This window comes from Artemia franciscana, chromosome 16 (genome assembly GCF_032884065.1).
Source record: "Artemia franciscana chromosome 16, ASM3288406v1, whole genome shotgun sequence".
NCBI classification, from domain to species: Eukaryota; Metazoa; Arthropoda; class Branchiopoda; order Anostraca; family Artemiidae; genus Artemia; species Artemia franciscana.
The window spans coordinates 16,517,787-16,535,199 of NC_088878.1; the positions used below are offsets into that span (position 1 = coordinate 16,517,787).

Below are 17,413 nucleotides of genomic sequence, written 5' to 3' on the forward strand. Positions count from 1 at the left end.
GGACGTACTGCTTCATTGAATATCGCCCTAAAAATGGTATTATTTGCTCGTCAATGCTCAGGAACTCTCCTCTTTCAAGGGATATGCACTTTCTACGAACCTCTGCCAAAAGGGGTCTTACTTTTCATAATCGATCAGTTGCTCTGGTGCCTTGGTCGTATTCATCTTCCACAACAAACTTCAAGTTACTCGGGAGCTTAAAGTACCTGTCTTGATTTTTGTTCTCAGCAATGATTGGGACTTCCAATCTTTTGCTCCAGAACACTCTGATCCTCGGGTTTTTCAGATTACCCATCAGAATGGTTACGCCGAAAAATGTCTTCAGTTCTGATTTTGTCGCACTTTTTCTGGTAGTGATAATTCATCGCAAAAGCCATCTGTTCAAAGAAATCAGCTGAGAAGTATGTCAGGAAATACCTGTGAGGCTTCCAGTCGCTCCGGTCTGATGACCCCTGATCTTCGTCAATCGGTTCAAAATCAAAATTTGTACCAGTAAACTGTTCTGAGGACTTACATTTGTACCAAGGGTGACGTGCTTTTCTGAATCTACTTTTTGGATCTGGGTGAGCATTGGTCTTGAACTCTGGAAGTGGAATATCATCCTCTTTGTCATCGATCACGGAATAGAAATTATTCAGATCGAAAGTGTCAAGTAAACTACGCTCTTATTCGTCTTTGGATGAGGATTGACAGTTGTCGGTACGAAGATGGCCATCATCATAGAAAGGCTGTGATTCGTCGCCGTCATCGTTGCTATCTTCCAGGTACAAATCACTTAGGTCGCTGTCATCTAGCAAACCGATTGCATGCTCAAATGGGACTGAAAAGAGGAATAGAGGAATTGTTATTTTTAGAAGCTATGACGATCAAAAACAACGAAAAGTTAGCAAAACGAAAGGATATAAGACTGTTTTAAATGCTAAATTCAAAGAAAGCCAATATATTTCCTAATATTGCTTCTAGATATAATTTTGTTTAGAAACAAAATAAAAATATAGTCATTAGTGATTCAAATCATTACTTGCCCCACCCAGGATTATTCTGGATCAACAAAATGGCATAGAGCAGCATCTTTGATATATATATATTTCGGGACCACGGAACTTCGCTTTAAAATCTAGCGGGTGATCCGTCAAGTTCTAAGCAATGATGACGACACATCCACATCCGGAATCTATCTGGAACAATGAAGACAGAACTATACAGTTGCCTACGACTCTTACTCCTAGTGCACTCTTACGGAGAGCTCGCAAAGGACGTTTCCCTGGCAACTCGAGCGGCATGAAAAGCGGTAAGGAGAAGGAACAATTCAATGGATATCGAGATAAAAATTGTGCTTGCCATCTATGGAGTGTCAAAGGCTTTGTTAGTTTTGTTTAGGTAGCGTTGCTTCTCCTCGTTGCATAGAACTTCTGCTTTATGAACTTTACGATCAGTATAAGGATATCAAAATCGCTTTGATACAAATGGGGCTCATTTACCATATAAGATGACCTTACGGGAAATCATCGCCAGTGTCTCTTCTCCTTACTATATTTTTCCATGCCGAGCCGGACGTGTTTTGGCTTGTTTTTGGAACTGTGGTTTTACCATGACAGTCATTTGGCAACACTGCCAAACAGTTTTGGCCCATCTGCTAGTTTTAGCTGTACTAATAGGAAGCTGAGACCCAATGTCCAAACCAGTGGATATGGACGCAAACTTTCACCTAGATGGCAGGTACATTGATTAGTTCAGTCTTTTAAAACACAGAAATGTAAAAGAAACTTATTTTAGATTGCCTGATTTATTTCGCATTTCTATGCTTATTCTTTAAATTTAATCTTCGTTTTCTTACCTTTGACACTTTTTCTGCTTTTTAATCTTTTCCATTACTGGGAAAGTATCTGGTAGGTCACCCATTGTTAGTACCTACTAAAAAAAACATAGATGGCATTCAAGTTTCTCTCTTTCAGAATATGCCATCTTAGAGCTCGCGTAGGCAACGGGCTGGACAAGATAAATTCATAATGAATTGTACAACAGGTCGGGCAATAGGTTCTAGAAGGTTATGCAAGTATTACTGATACAGCTCTAAAGTACTTTAAAGACCACGTTTGTCCGAAAAGAACCCTGGGATGTAGCCCCCCTTCCTTCCGACTGAATTTCTTTAATCATTCCGAATTTAACCTACTGCTGTTACTCCTAAAAACAGTAAATTTTAAAGAAGAAAACTAACCGTATGTATTAGGTTTTTCTCCAGTGCTAATTTTGTTAATTTTTCCATGTTTGTTGTTAAGTTATCTTAGAAATAAATTCCTGCAAGAAAAGAAGAAAAAAGTTCTGTTGTAAGTATGCTGCCAAAAAGACCGTTTAATTCTCATAGCCAAAGTTCGTCAACGTGCACATTATGCTCAAAACAATCAAATTTTGCACCTGTGAGCATTCAATGTGTAATCAATGATAATTTCAAAATTAAATGTAATTTGAATGTTATTTGGGATATTTTAAATAATTCACTAACAGCTATGTAAAAACGGGCCCGAAGCGCTTATAATAAGACTGACTGTATTCTCTAGGGGCCTGGCCCGGCTCGGTTATCATGGTTGCTGCAGTAGCGCAACATAGTACACATCGAACCACGGCCCATAATAGCCGAAAACAAAAACGGATTTTAAAGGAACTCCATAAAGAATAATATTCCCTTTATAGCACTTTTTTAAGTAGCAAAGCCCCCGTTTGTTGTTACGAGAATAAATTTTAGAGCATTTTTGAAAAAAACTTGAAACCTGTAAAAAATTACGCCAAATTGAAGTAAAAAAATAAAACATTGGCATTGACATTGTCGAAGACCATTAACATGGAGGCTCATTGTGCCCCACTCTGAACAACGAGGAAAACCACGGTTTCGCATGGACATTATTTCTTTTCCTCTATGTCCTTCTTTTTTCCGCAGGGATGATTTTATCGAAATGGTGCTCATATGATATTGGGAGAAAGTAAATTTGAATGAAAGTTAAAATATCTAATGCCCTTTTCCAGGAATAAAATATATTGCATTGCAACGAAGGGCAGTTTTTCTGCCATTTTGTGGTGTGAGATCACAGTTTCGGCTTAAAAAAGGTCAAAATACTTTCGAATGAAGATTTTATGATAGCCAATCAATGTAAAACAGTTGCTAAAGGTGTCTGAGTAGCCTTCGAGTTGCTTAGGTCAAATTGCAATATTATGGCACATTGGTTCCTAAAGATAGATACAGTCCATAAAACTGAACGGTTATAACGGTCTATTATTTTTCCTCTTCATTCGATGGAGTTAATCATTTAAAGCTATAATACATGCACTTTAGTGCAGATTTCCAAAGATCGGTCTTGTCATAAGGATGTCATAAGGAAAGATTTAAGAAAAATAGTAATTTGCAGAGAGAGTGTAAAGAATGAAGTTATGAATAGACTCGGGTGGGGAGGAGCGTGTCTAACTCTATTGGCCTCGGGTGGCTTGGTTCTGCAAGTGTGTTGTTAGTAGAAGCAGTAGCCGCATCGTATATAGTTGCGCACTGACGTTCGAATGTTGCTATCTACTTCCGTTAAAAAAAAAATGTTTGGTTTATCGAATAAAAATGAGGTATTTGAAGAACAGAGCTAATAAGCACGTGTGATAACAGGAGACGTCGAGATTTTGGTCTATGGATGATTGGTAATGCGATGTTTGGTATATTGCAACCAAGACTTATTATCATGAAAAAATATAGGAGCACAATGTTTTTAGTTAATGTACGAAGTAATATTTTGTTTATGAACATATTTAATAAATTTAGGTTGTGTACAAATACGTACCAAAATGCATACAGCCTCTCGCGTAAAAAAGATGACTAATTTTTCTGCCGTTTAACCACTTGTGTAACGTGTGTATCTTTTGAGTCGTGTACGTTATAACTGTGTAACGTATATATATATATATATATATATATATATATATATATATATATATATATATATATATATATATATATATATATATATATATATATATATATATGTATATATATATATATATATATATATATACATATATATATATATATATATATATATATATATATATATATATATATATATATATATATATATATATATATATATATATATGTATATATATATATATATATATATATATATATATATATATATATATATATATATATATATATATGTATATATATATATATATACATATATATATATATATATATATATATATATATATATATATATATATATATATATATATATATATATATATATATATATATATATATATATATATATATATATATATATGTATATATATATATATATATATATATATATATATATATATATATATATATATATATATATATATATATATATATATATATATATATATATATATATATATATGTATATATATATATATATATATATATATATATATATATATATATATATATATATATATATATATATATATATATATATATATATATATATATATATATATAAATATATATATATATATATATATATATATATATATATATATATATATATATATATATATATATATATATATATATATATATATATATATATATATATATATATATATATATAATATATATATATATATATAGGGGACGGGGGAGAAAGATGCCGATTCACTGCGCAGGCTAGTCCATAGAAAAATGACCACCGGAATTGCGGGCATTTGGTGAAGAGACCCAGGAGTCGGGGCTACATCCGAGGAAATAAACTCTCTGTTGGAAACAAATGTTTTCGAAGTTTAACCACATCTAATTTTTGAACATGATTATTCTTCTAGATGTCCTTACCTTTGGTCCCATTGATGTTTTTGAACGAATAGAAATAAATAAAAATGTCATTGGGCTGTGCTTTTGGTAGCAATGGCACGCAAACTGGTACATTGTAAACTATAAGACACATGGTCACTGCCTGAGTCATCACATTTTGGGGACAACTGACTGGGATAGTCTTTAGATGATTCATGGCGACTGGAGCATCGGGAGTACTTGATAACTGGGCTTTTGCAATTGGCAACTACGTGGTTAGGAGAGCGGCATCTGTGGAAACAACGCTGGATCAAATGCAATTTGAAAACATTCAAAAATTCCGTCAACTTTTAACCCTGTTTTAATGGCACTGATCTTGGATGCGAAATCAACAAACAAAGCTCTAAGTGCATGAGATGTTCCAAGCCCTGTTACATCATAGACACCAGGGCATTCAGTAAGCAAGAGATATCATTATCAGTACCCATGCACTTTCATCAACGAAAATATTTCTTTTCAATAAGCTTAGCTTTAGAGTTCATTAAAACTAAAGGTGCAGCCTTGCGTAAGTCATTCGCGGCCATATTATTGATTCCTACATCAAATTTATTGCTAAACCAACAAGTGCTGCTAATTACCTCATGTCCAAATATCTTGTCTGTTACCTCTCTGCGTTTTGCTAGGCTATTTAAATTTCTAGGCACATTCGAGATAAGAAATGTGTCTTGACTTTCAGTCGCTGGGTTAGTAGGTAATGTCATAAAATTCAGCTCATAAGTTGTGAGCTTAGAATCAATTAATTTCAAAGATTGACTAGTTGTATTAATATTCGTAGCTAGACTCGAATAGATCTAACTTGATTGTAATAGATACACGTGGTAGCTAGACTTGATTGCTAGATCTCGTACATTTTGATGAGATTCTGTCTGTTAAGAATAATTTCTTCTCAGTGTTAAAGAGTATGCATAATCACGTCTATTTTTATTTTCTTCTAGGGTCTTGGTCGTGTCAGCACACCCCTAGAAAAAAGTGCATTTCAACAAAAGTTTCCTGTTGCTGAACAGGCTATTGAAGCAACTCCAGAAAATACTCCGTATACAACTCCTGTCAAGGTCATCAGTTTTTGTAGATATTTAATTTTTAAAAAAGTGACTAATTAATCAAAGATACTTCTCGTAACGACTGCTGACCCATCTGTTTCAAAAATTCCTAGTAGGCCCTCAAGTCTAATTCTGTGAAAGCACCAAATTTTATAGAAGCTGAAATAATGCAATCGAAATGAAATATTTTTTCTGCCTCGATGTGTCGTACCAAACCATCTTTATTTCCTAATCCGGAAAATTCTTAATCTTAGGTTTTTTTTTTAATATAGTTTTCACCTAATTAAGCCTTCACTTAAAACCGTCTGTTTCCTTAAAAAGTGTTTAGAAAGTAATTTACGTTTTTAAACACGGTAAAAATCAAGTGAAAAACAAAACAAACACGTTCTTCGTATTTAAAGGCCTTACTTAAACGGATATTTACCAGAGAACTCAATCAAATTGAGTGACTTAGCCAGTGGTCCACAAGATTATTAATACCCATTTTGTAAAGTTATGCTGCCCTACAACTTAGTCATTTTGTTTGGATGTTGAGGTAGAAGCAGTGTAGGTAGCCCTACCTGTTTCATGTCTTAGCGCTCCCTTATTCAGTATGCATTCAGCTGTGGCGACCTAGAGCTTTTTTCTTTCGTATACGTAAAAAAATTCTTGAAACGGGAAACAAAAATTTTCGCGGGAACGCAAGAAAATACTTAAAAAGAGATGGCGGCTGTTTTTGGCACAGAGGGGGTTGCTTTTTTCTATTAGGTGGCTTTAAGCTTTGTACTGTTGAGGTAAGTCTCTAAGATCTAGCGTTTGCTGAATTTGTGTCTTGTGGTCGGCAGTAGTGCTAATTGGGGGGGGGGGGCATTTGCCTCCCTCCATCGCGCCGAAAATGATTTTCACAAGATTTTAAGTCATTAAAATGCGAAAATAGAAAACAAAATATCGAAAATGTAACGACTTACAAAAAGTTAAGGTTATAATGGTTGAAAGAGAGCTGGTTTAGGAATACGTATTCAGAAAAGCCACCTAGCTTGAGCTGCCAAACTTATCTTAAGAAAACACACTTTTCCCTACGAGAAATATCAAACTTAAAAGAAAGCCAAAAATACAAAATTCTGAGATTTTTCTTTATTTTTCCTTGAAAGAGAAGGAAGAAGAAAGTTAGAATTCTTCTCTTAAACGTTTCAATGGTATAATTGTCGCAAAAAAAATTTTGTATATAAGAAGAAACTCGTAAATTCTCTGATTGCGTCAAATGTTGCCGAAAATGACCTATTGGGATGTTCGAGCTGATACTTACATAGCTTTTCTGCTTAGGGATCACTAGATAATAATAGCAGTTAAGGCCCTCAAAGGTGGCCAGAAACGAACTATGTTCTTTAGTGATACTTCGACATATATATATATATATATATATATATATATATATATATATATATATATATATATATATATATATATATATATATATATATATATATATATATATATATATATATATGTGCGTTTTTGTATCGACACCTTCTATTTTTGTATGTCAAATAAATAAAGTTTATTTTTCTTTGAAACATACGTGATGAGACTAGAAAGGATATTACAGATGATGTAGATACCTAAAAAAGAAGGCATAGAAAAAGAAAACAAAGATGATTGTTATTGACCTTATAAATAGTCGCCATAATGTAGAGTTTATTAATAAAAAAATATGGTTTTATTAAAAACCCTTCCAAAATACATGCTAGCAAGCTTTTTGTTTTGGAATCGCGATGGTGCAACCTGACAAAGAATGCAAGTAGTAAACCTATACTCATTCTAATGGGATGTAACTTGTGACGGGCATTCCCATCGATAAATCGATTTGCTGTTGGAACATGTTAAATTCACAATTGTTATATTGCGTTATATTGTAGAAGGAAACGGTTAAGATGTTTTTTATTCAAAAACAAGTAAGAAAGTGAGAAAGATTCCGGACATTTTCTTTTAGTCGCAATTATTGTACCTAATAAAAGGTAGGGGGGATGGATCATGATTGTAAAAAGACGTTTTAGTATGTCTAACTCAAAGGCTACGTAGCATAATTATAAGCACTGCCAATCCAAATGAAGTTAGATTATTTGGCTAAATACCATAATTTTGCACTTTTCTGCTCTTTTTATCCATTAATAAAAATGGTTCTCGTGAATATCTTAAGAACCTTACTTTTGATATTCTGCAGTCTTGTAGTTATGAGATACGCCCTTCTATATCAGACTTTACGATACCGTGAATGTGGACCTGGAAGCATCTGTCTTGTAGGGCTTAAAAATCTTACTGGTGGCTTCGAATAAATGTGCAAAATTGAATAAAAAAGAATTTGCTACTTTTATTTTTTATTGATAAAAAGAATATGGCATTACTAAAACAAAATTTTGAGAGAAGAGTATCTCTTATAGCTCCATGTTTTGTTAAATTGGGTTTGTCTGTTGTACGCAAAATAAAGCGAACAACCATTTAACAGTGCAATTATTTCATTTTTTCTGTAGTTTCGTTGTAACTTGTAAAAAATATTGCAAGGCGTATAAATCGCCGAGTTTTTTCTTTTCTTTTATGGGCTTAGCGCCAAATTATGTAAAAATTTTTACTTAAAAGGTTAATTTGTACCTTTTGACTGCTTCCTCAATATGCTTCATAATAGTCCTAATGAGAAAATAAGGAAGTTTTTTTTGCGTGATATTCCGTTAAGGATTCCCTAACTGAGAATCAAAGGGTAATTAGCATGGTAATCAATGTACTAATACACAACGCTTAGTACATTTGGTTAATTCATCCTTTTTTTTATAAATCAAGCCATGATTTTTGCAACTGCTAAATGGTGTAGTAGATCTGTTTTCTTATTTCCAATAATTTATGTCGAACGTTTACGTATATAATTCAACTATTAGGCTAATATTCTATTGGAAAATAAAAGTTGACATACCTTCAGGCGTTAAATTTGTGATGAATATCTTTTATAACCATTGAACATATTTCAGGAGCTAGAGGTTCGTTTGAAAGCAGTTCCTATGAATCCCCAAGTTTGGCGTCTCGGTGGACGACAAGCAGCACATAAAATTGCGCTTGGTGAAACGCAATGCCTACCCGAAAAACTGGTGGATGACTACGGTCAGATGGATCGACGCGGTTCGCTACTAGCGCATAAACTGGATGTTCTCACTAAAGAACGAAGAGGAAGTTGCGAAGAAGTAAAAGTATTCAGGGATGATGTAATATCTGCAAAAGATGATGGAAGATCAATTGTTGAAAGGAAAAATATAGTACTCAGTCCTTTGAAAATAGAGCCACGTGTTGATATTAAAGGCTTGGTGAGTGTCAGGTGCTTAGTATTGAATTAATTTCTAACACGTCTGTATAGTTTCTTTTAATCGATCTAAGTTTATATATATATATATATATATATATATATATATATATATATATATATATATATATATATATATATATATATATATATATATATATATATATATAATATATATATATATATAAATATATATATATATATATATATATATATATATATATATATATATATATATATATATATATATATATATATAATATATATATATATAAATATATATATATATATATATATATATATATATATATATATATATATATATATATATATATATATATATATATATATATATCAAACATAATTGATGGAGTAGAAAAACAAAAAAACAAAAAAAAACACTAACTTATTTCAGCGCTTAAACGAAAAGACTAGCCTTACGAAGGATATTTGGGAAAGAATTATCAGCGTTTACTAGTTGTCGGCATAATTTATTTCTTTGTTGGACAGCGTGAAGGTGACCAGTCACCCTGTATCTAATTGACACAGATTCGCCAATAGCCAAAAGATTGCAGCCAAAGGAAGTCGCAGCCTTCTCAGAGTAATTTCTGTTTGTAACTTTTAATGCTGCTCCTTGCTTTCAGTTGAAAAAACCTTTTTTTTATTTAATTTAAGAGCAGGGTTGATTAGACCAATACTAAACAGTCACAGGACTGGCGACAGGAGATTCATACTGAATCAAGTTCATTTGTTCCAGGATATTCGGAGCCGATACAATTCCACCGTTGTTCCCTTGTAATCACTGAATCGTCTCAGGATATTAATTTCGAAAGTCACCTTTAAAACATTTCTTCTGTAAATTTCATTGTTTAAAGCAAATGTGCAATAAGCTCTCCCGTTCTTGAACCATTGTGAAAAATAATTTTATTCCCTTCCGATCGCCCTTATGTTTGAGCAGTTATTCCTAAAGAAAGGAAAATAAAAAGTTAAACTTTACCTTGAAGAGTAGAGGGTTAAGGAGGGGCATTTATCCACATACAGACTAACTTCTGTTTATTTTAAGCGGACACCACCAGGGGGACCAGGGCCAATCCCATCTTGAGAAAACAAGAAGACACATTAAAAATGTATATAAGTAATAAAGTGAGATATATTTCCATTTAAATCTTATTAAAACAAAGTTAATGGTAGAAACAGCCATCTCAACCCTAAAAAGTTTTCTTGTGATGCTCTTGGTGCCTCCTAGCCTCACCCTTTTTAAACAGCTGGTAAGCTTTTTAAACAGCTGCTAAGCTGTTTAATGATAATAATTGTGTATTTTACAGAGAAATTATAATTGTACAATAAGAGGAGAGCTTTTACTCCGCTGAACTGATAGCAAAGGCTTGCTTCAAAATATTCCTAGGGATAAAGGGAGATTAGAGGTTAATTTCTAATTAACCCCTCCCCGTCCCCAGCCTCCTTCTATATTTACCAGAAGATTTACTAAGAGTTAGAAAATTTGTGCATGAGAACACACTTTTTGAGGATCAATATCCCCCCCTCATCTACACAAATATCCACTGTCCCTCCTTCATAATAGCTGATGCACAATTACACAACTTTCTTTATTTGATCTGTTTAATAAATCCAAGGATTGCCATAGTTGATTAAGAAAAAAAAATACAGGATCAGAACCAAACATAATTTTGTTAATGTGTACATAACTTTGTTAAGCAATAAATGGATAAATTTGGGTAAATGAAGCTTAATATCCTGGTGTGTTTGGTTTATTTTGTATGGAAAACGTGCATCTTTAAGACCGAATGCGCCACTGACGTGACATCCTAGCTTCTAAAACTAGTGGAATCAAAGTTTTTGATAATTCCGTGATTAGTTTGTTGATAATTTTGATTGATTGGCTCTTTCAGAATTTTTGTTCGATAGCCCTTTCGAGCTTTTCTGCCAAAAATGTTGTTTTGCGCTAGAAAGTGACGGAAACTGTGCCACAGTTTCCTCTGGCACAGTCTCTATTGATACTCAACAAAAGTAATAGAAACTTTCAATTTCTGCTGGAATGAACCCCCACTTGATATTTTAGGACCATTGGCTTGGTAAGATCACCTCTAAAAGAAATAAAACAAATGAGAAGTTTATAGGGATCTTAGGATATTGCCGGTGGCGGGTCTTCATCATTTTTATATATGTTAGTGTTTATACATAGGTACAATTTGAACCAGCTGCTGGAGTCTTTTAACGGTTGGTTTTATAGCCGAAGGAATATATATAACAAAACTAATAGGGGTGAGAATGATTATCATACTCCCCCTACAGTGTCTGCCAGGTCCACGTTTTCCTTTATTATCAAGGGTGTAAAATTATGGAATAGTTTGGATAATAATATGAAGAATATGAAGAAATTTTAGTTTTGTTTGTTATTGAGGAGATTTAAATTAAGGTGTAATTCTTTCTTGGTTGGTGAGTGTGACCCCACATCATGGATATGGTATGTACTTGCTGCCCCTATAGTATTATTATTTTTTTTTTCTTTTCTTTTCTCTCTTTTTCTTTCTTTCTTATTACAGTGAATTTAAAAGATGTTATATGTATGCTTTTTTTTCACCTGATTCACTTTGTGTCAACCGTATGAAGGGTCAGAGACACTGCTTGTGACAGTTGAGCCTCTATGGAGAAGCTTTGAAAGTGTTCTACCTATTCCGTAATAATTTATTATAATATTGAGCTATATGACTATCTTGCACCTATATGCGCTTTTACCTTTCAATTGTTTGGTTTGGATCCGAAAAACAGTAATTTGAAATTTGAATTTGTCCACATTGTAATATATCATTATTATAGTCTAGTCCAGTGGAGTTCACCGATGCAAATTTTAGCAAGTCGAAAAAACCTTTGCCAAGTGTTAAGCCATCCATTTGCCCCAGCGATGTTGTGACTCAAGAAGATCGTGAAGTTTCGGCTGTTTTATCGCCAAGCAAGACCACAACCCCAGAAAAGACGGCTGAAGGCGAGAGAGTCCAAGATAGTTCTGGTGAAGAGGTATTTCCTTAAAGCAACTTACCTTAAAAACCCCTTGTATATTTTGTTTACTATTATTGGTATTATTATTATTATTATTATTATTATTAGCTTGTATAATTATTTCGTGAATTATTATTTGGATTTCCTTACTCTTGTAATATGTGTATGCTAAAAGAGAGCTATATCTGTGTTGAGATATAATACTTTAGAAACAGGGGTAGGCTATACCTCAATTTGCTTCTTCACTATCTAAGCATGCTTAAAATACATGGCGGAAAATCAGCTCGACTATCTTATGTTTGTTGGCAGATATATTTCAGATCTCGTTCGTCTGTGTTACACAGTTTTAAAACATGATTAAATACTATTTATAATAAAAACTTGCATATAACTATGCAATACTGCCATGTAGGACCCGGTGTGGCTTTGAGGAAGGTATTATTAGCCTTGGCCTATTTTCAATTTCCTAACTACCCTCTCCTTCCAATCGATGTCTTCTTAGTTTAAGTAATGACCCTTAAAAGTTTCAAGCTTTTGAAAAATAAAGTATTCTAGTCCACTATTTGATCTAATTCTTTTGGTGCTCGTGTCACCCAACGTGCCGAGGTACTTTCCCGGGGAAGAAGAAACCTGCCCTCTCCTCATGAATTTCCCTGAGACGCTATCCTTCAATCACTATTCATGTTGCCACGCTCCTTGCTAGGCTAGGGAAAGGGGTATCCCACCGATACAATCGAACGGGTAACGTCTGTCTATGCTCAAAAGCCTCAGGGAAATTTTGTCTCTCAAGATACCCTCATCAAACTAGGAGTCGAATTTTTCTGAAGCACAAATCGTATCGAACCCTCCAAAATCTAAACCTAGGGTAGTAAAAAAAATATTTGTGTGGAAAACTGCAAGAATTTTACTATTGTTTCTCGAGCGAAAAAACGAACTAACTTGAATAACTTGAAAAAGAACTACACGAACGAAAAATATAGCCTCTGCGTGGGGCGTATACTTTTTGAAATTCTGACAACCGTGACAATTCGTAACTGTGCAATTTATCACAATCAATGTTTGGTTAATCGAAACTTAAAGAAGACCAGGAAACCCTGGTTGTCCTGGTGTCTAGATTTTTCTGATTTTCTTAATTAGATGCCTTGTTCATTCAAGACGTAAAAGATCGTCGTGGAAAAAGAAAAAAAAAAGAAAGAAATAAGCATAGAGAAATTTGATAAAGGACAATAGGACATTTATCTGATACTGGGGCAAGGCGCCCAACACTGAGCTTAAAAAGAAATAATAAACTACGAGAAAGGTCATTTATCTGATGATCAAGGGACAGGGACTTTTACCGTGTGTATTAGGTCCTCATGGCTTAGAAACTTACAAATGTAAGTTTCAGGCTATTGCATTTTTTTTTTTACTCCTTTGTTCGGGTGACAAATATTTCTAGTTGGGTTGATTTTTTTTGTATATTGCTGTCTCCTTGGCCCAATGGCTTGTGGGTATAATTTTAAATTTGGTTTGAAAAAATAGGTTTAGGAGCATTTTAAAGAATTTTAAAGGTTTTGGAGCATTTTAAAGAATTCATCCTGGACAAGTTTAGCGCTTCTCGTCCGTTAGTTTGAATTGCCTAACCCCCCCCCCCCCCCCCTATGCACTACTTTGTCAACACCTTAACGAATTGCAAAATATCCGTAATAAAAATTTTCCTGAATGACATACATTGAGAGGAAAATACCTTTCCCCCTGAAAATATATATATATATATATATATATATATATATATATATATATATATATATATATATATATATATATATATATATATATATATATATATATATATATATATATATATATATATATATATATATATATATATCAAAAGCGGTTTATTGGTTCTTTTTCGAGGCGTATTTTTTTGAACCAATATTTGTTCGATTTTGTTTTTAAACAGTCCTGAGCCCTTAGCCAAAGGGCGTGCAGATGCAAGTTTTAATTACATTTCGCATTAAGATCCCCTGTTTTATTTTACTGTTTCACTCATAATTCACAACTTTGAGGGTATGCTTTTCATCTGTCTAATATTATTTTTGTCCGTCAAATATCTTGATTCCGCTGGGAACGGATTAACCTTTTCGACTTGTGTAGTTTATTATTTTGATTTCGGTCTATAAAACTGACTTGAAAACTATCTTCTCTTAAAACTATCTATTAATTTCAGAATTCAAAACATCCAAGTTTTGCAGAACAATGAAATTAAATAAGCTTTGCGCAAGAACTAAAAGCATTAGAATAGTTCTTATTGCATGTTCAAATTTTCCGTTAAAAGTTGTTTTAGAATGACAAAGAAACTATTTTTACGCACAAATTTTGTTCCTCTGGGTTATTATAACCCAATCTCTTATTGAATAATTTTAGTATTCAGTACCCTATAGTATTAATTCATCAAATAACTTGTAAAAATATTCTGTGATTTTTTTTTTAAAGAATTCATCCTGGACAAGTTTAGCGCTTCTCGTCCGTTAGTTTGAATTGCCTAACCCCCCCCCCCCCTATGCACTACTTTGTCAACACCTTAACGAATTGCAAAATATCCGTAATAAAAATTTTCACGAATGACAAACATTGAGAGGAAAATACCTTTCCCCCTGAAAATATTAATTATTTGAGTTTCAAACGTATTTTTTTTTATTATTAAATTAATTAATCGTTTAAGTTGTCTAGCCAATTATGTTAGTGAAGAAAAGGAGCATGATTATAAGCTATTCAGCATAGCGACATTAAACTGCAGCAAGGTCAATTTAACGTAATTTTTCTATGTTGTCATTTCTTTTTAGTTTCCTATAGTCTTTGCCCAAGGGAAATACAAAGTTTCTTTAAGAATTCCCCTTCTAGAGCGTATTTTTCCCTTGATCAGCGATTCATTTCTTAGAAAAATATAGCAGTGAGGACTTTTTTCTTTAGACAAACAAGAATAATTGGAGGATTCCTTTTGAAACTCAACGTCAATACCCAGATCCTTGGGGAATAGACTCATTTGCTGACCTTTCCAGAATAATTATCCTCAGTGTCTAATAGCTTTGATTCTTTTCAGCGACCGTTATGTCTGCATCAGCAGAATCTGGATAGAAGATTATTCTTTTGAAATTTGAAAGAGATTCAATTCTAACATTAACTGTAGTTTTCTTCAAGTGAATTATTGGTTAATATCTTGAAGAAAAGTATAGATGCACTTTGCTATTGAAGACAGGGCTGGTTGTAGGGTAAAAATTGATTTTAATTTGGTTTGAAAATATAAATTTTGTCAAAAAAATGTTGGTGGTAAAATACTCATTTCAAAAAGATTGCATGCTATTCCTAAAAATGTGTTTTTCCCCTATTGGATTTTGAGGGGAGAAAGCTCGAGGTGCGGAACATGAAATAATTCCGAGGCTGGCTTTTGGGAAAGACTGATTCTACTATCTGCTTTCCACATCAGAAAAATCATCCCAGTATTTCAACATCTTTCTCCCTTTTAACATTCCTTGTTATAGATAGACTAGATCTTCGATGTCAGGACCTTGTTAAGTGTTGAAGCAAATGTGACTCAGGCGTCATAGTTGACGCATGCATAGGCATCAGCATGCAGTTATGTTTCGTGTGAAAAACTTGTAAGTTCATGGAGCTTGACTGCTCTAGAAATAAGTTTTATGTGCACGAAGTAAAGATAAAATAGATACAGTGAAGCCTGATTTTTACGGACCTCGCTATCTTCATAGTCAATTATTTGATTGCTTTTGTGACTTTTGCTTTTTGTGATTTTAGTGGTTATAGACCGTCCGCAAAATGAACAGTGTACAGCTGTAAAACCGCAACGCGATCATATAATGAAATTAGGCCTAGAAGCTCATATGGCATCTCTTAGGATTGATTTCCTTATGTCTAGAATGTATCCCCCTCTCCCTTTCTCCCAAAGAGGTTGGGCATTTCCTAAACCTTGAAGGCCTCAGATAGGACTTAAGCTGCTACTTTGCCTTCATTTTTCAAAAGACTAAAAAAAATTCCGGAAGGTGTCCCGAGGACAGGATTGCATGAGCTCTATTCTCTCCCCCAACCCTTACAGAAAATGAATTGAGTTATCATCCCCAAAGCGCATGACTAGGAGACTAGTTTCCTACTACGACAAAGCTTGGTTGATATTTGACAACATTTTCTTGTAGATGTACCGATGCCAAGTAGGGATAAATCCTCCCCCCTTAGAACAGTCAGCTTATGTCTTGACACAAGAAAAAACACAAAACTAGTCCCAACGAGTTTAGTTGAGCACCAGTAAGCTTTTTTGGTAGATGTGCTGATCACAAAACTCAGCGACTCCCCTCTCCCCATATTTTGATCAAAATCGAAAGTTTTTGAAACAAAAAGTCTTTTCAAATCTGTAAAAAGCATTCCTAGAATTGTTTCAGCTAAAGATCCATAAGAGAGCAATTTCTATCTCAGGATCTGGCAGAGATAGTTCCTTTCTCTTCATTAGTCCAACTTTGCCCGAACCCTTAGAAGTTTTCTTATGGAGTCCAAACAGTTTCGGTTTGTTGCTTTTTTATGCTATTTACCAGACTAGGAAAAACACTTTTCTATAGAAATTACTGGAATTTTGCAGAGGCAAGAGAAAATCTTGTTCTCCGTTTAATGATCCCCACAATGGAAAAGATCTTAAATCTTTACTTTTGATTGTCTCTGAGCTACAGGCCGCTGGTCCTGAGAAAACAAAAACGATGTTTTGTTGCTTCTTTATACTAATTTATCACAGGCTTTATAAAGCATCAACAACCAAAAACGTACTTAGATTTGTTTTGATTTTTGACTGCCAAAAATGATTGCCTGAGTTCCTTTTAACGTGCTTAATTCAAGGGAACTTATCAAGAATCCGAAAGTCTTAAATCATTTTCAAAGACAAGATTAGGGTATACCCGGATACGATGTCAGACTCAGTTTAGGAAATATTTAAACTTTATTCTTACAATTATACTCTGTTTCTGAGTGGTTTTGCCCCGAATTGGCTATTACCCTTCAAGAAAAGGAAAATAAAATGTATGAAGTATGTATGTTATCCTGAATGTCCGCAAATTGGTAAATGTCGGCATTTACCGGTAAATGTCAAAAATACCTTTTTTTCTCCTTGGATTTAATCAGCGT

The 17,413-nt window shown here is 33.5% G+C and overlaps 1 protein-coding gene across 4 annotated transcripts in view; it reads left to right on the forward strand.

Annotated features, from left to right (window-relative positions):
- LOC136037141 (uncharacterized) overlaps nt 1–17,413 on the forward strand; it is a 152,674-nt gene that overhangs the window by 32,529 nt on the left and 102,732 nt on the right. For all 4 annotated transcript variants that reach the window (XM_065719640.1, XM_065719643.1, XM_065719641.1 and 1 more), the window contains exons 8-10: nt 5,806–5,922; nt 8,907–9,236; nt 12,071–12,268. In XM_065719640.1, coding sequence (XP_065575712.1) covers nt 5,806–5,922; nt 8,907–9,236; nt 12,071–12,268 — 645 coding nt within the window. The remainder of the gene's footprint in view (nt 1–5,805; nt 5,923–8,906; nt 9,237–12,070; nt 12,269–17,413) is intronic.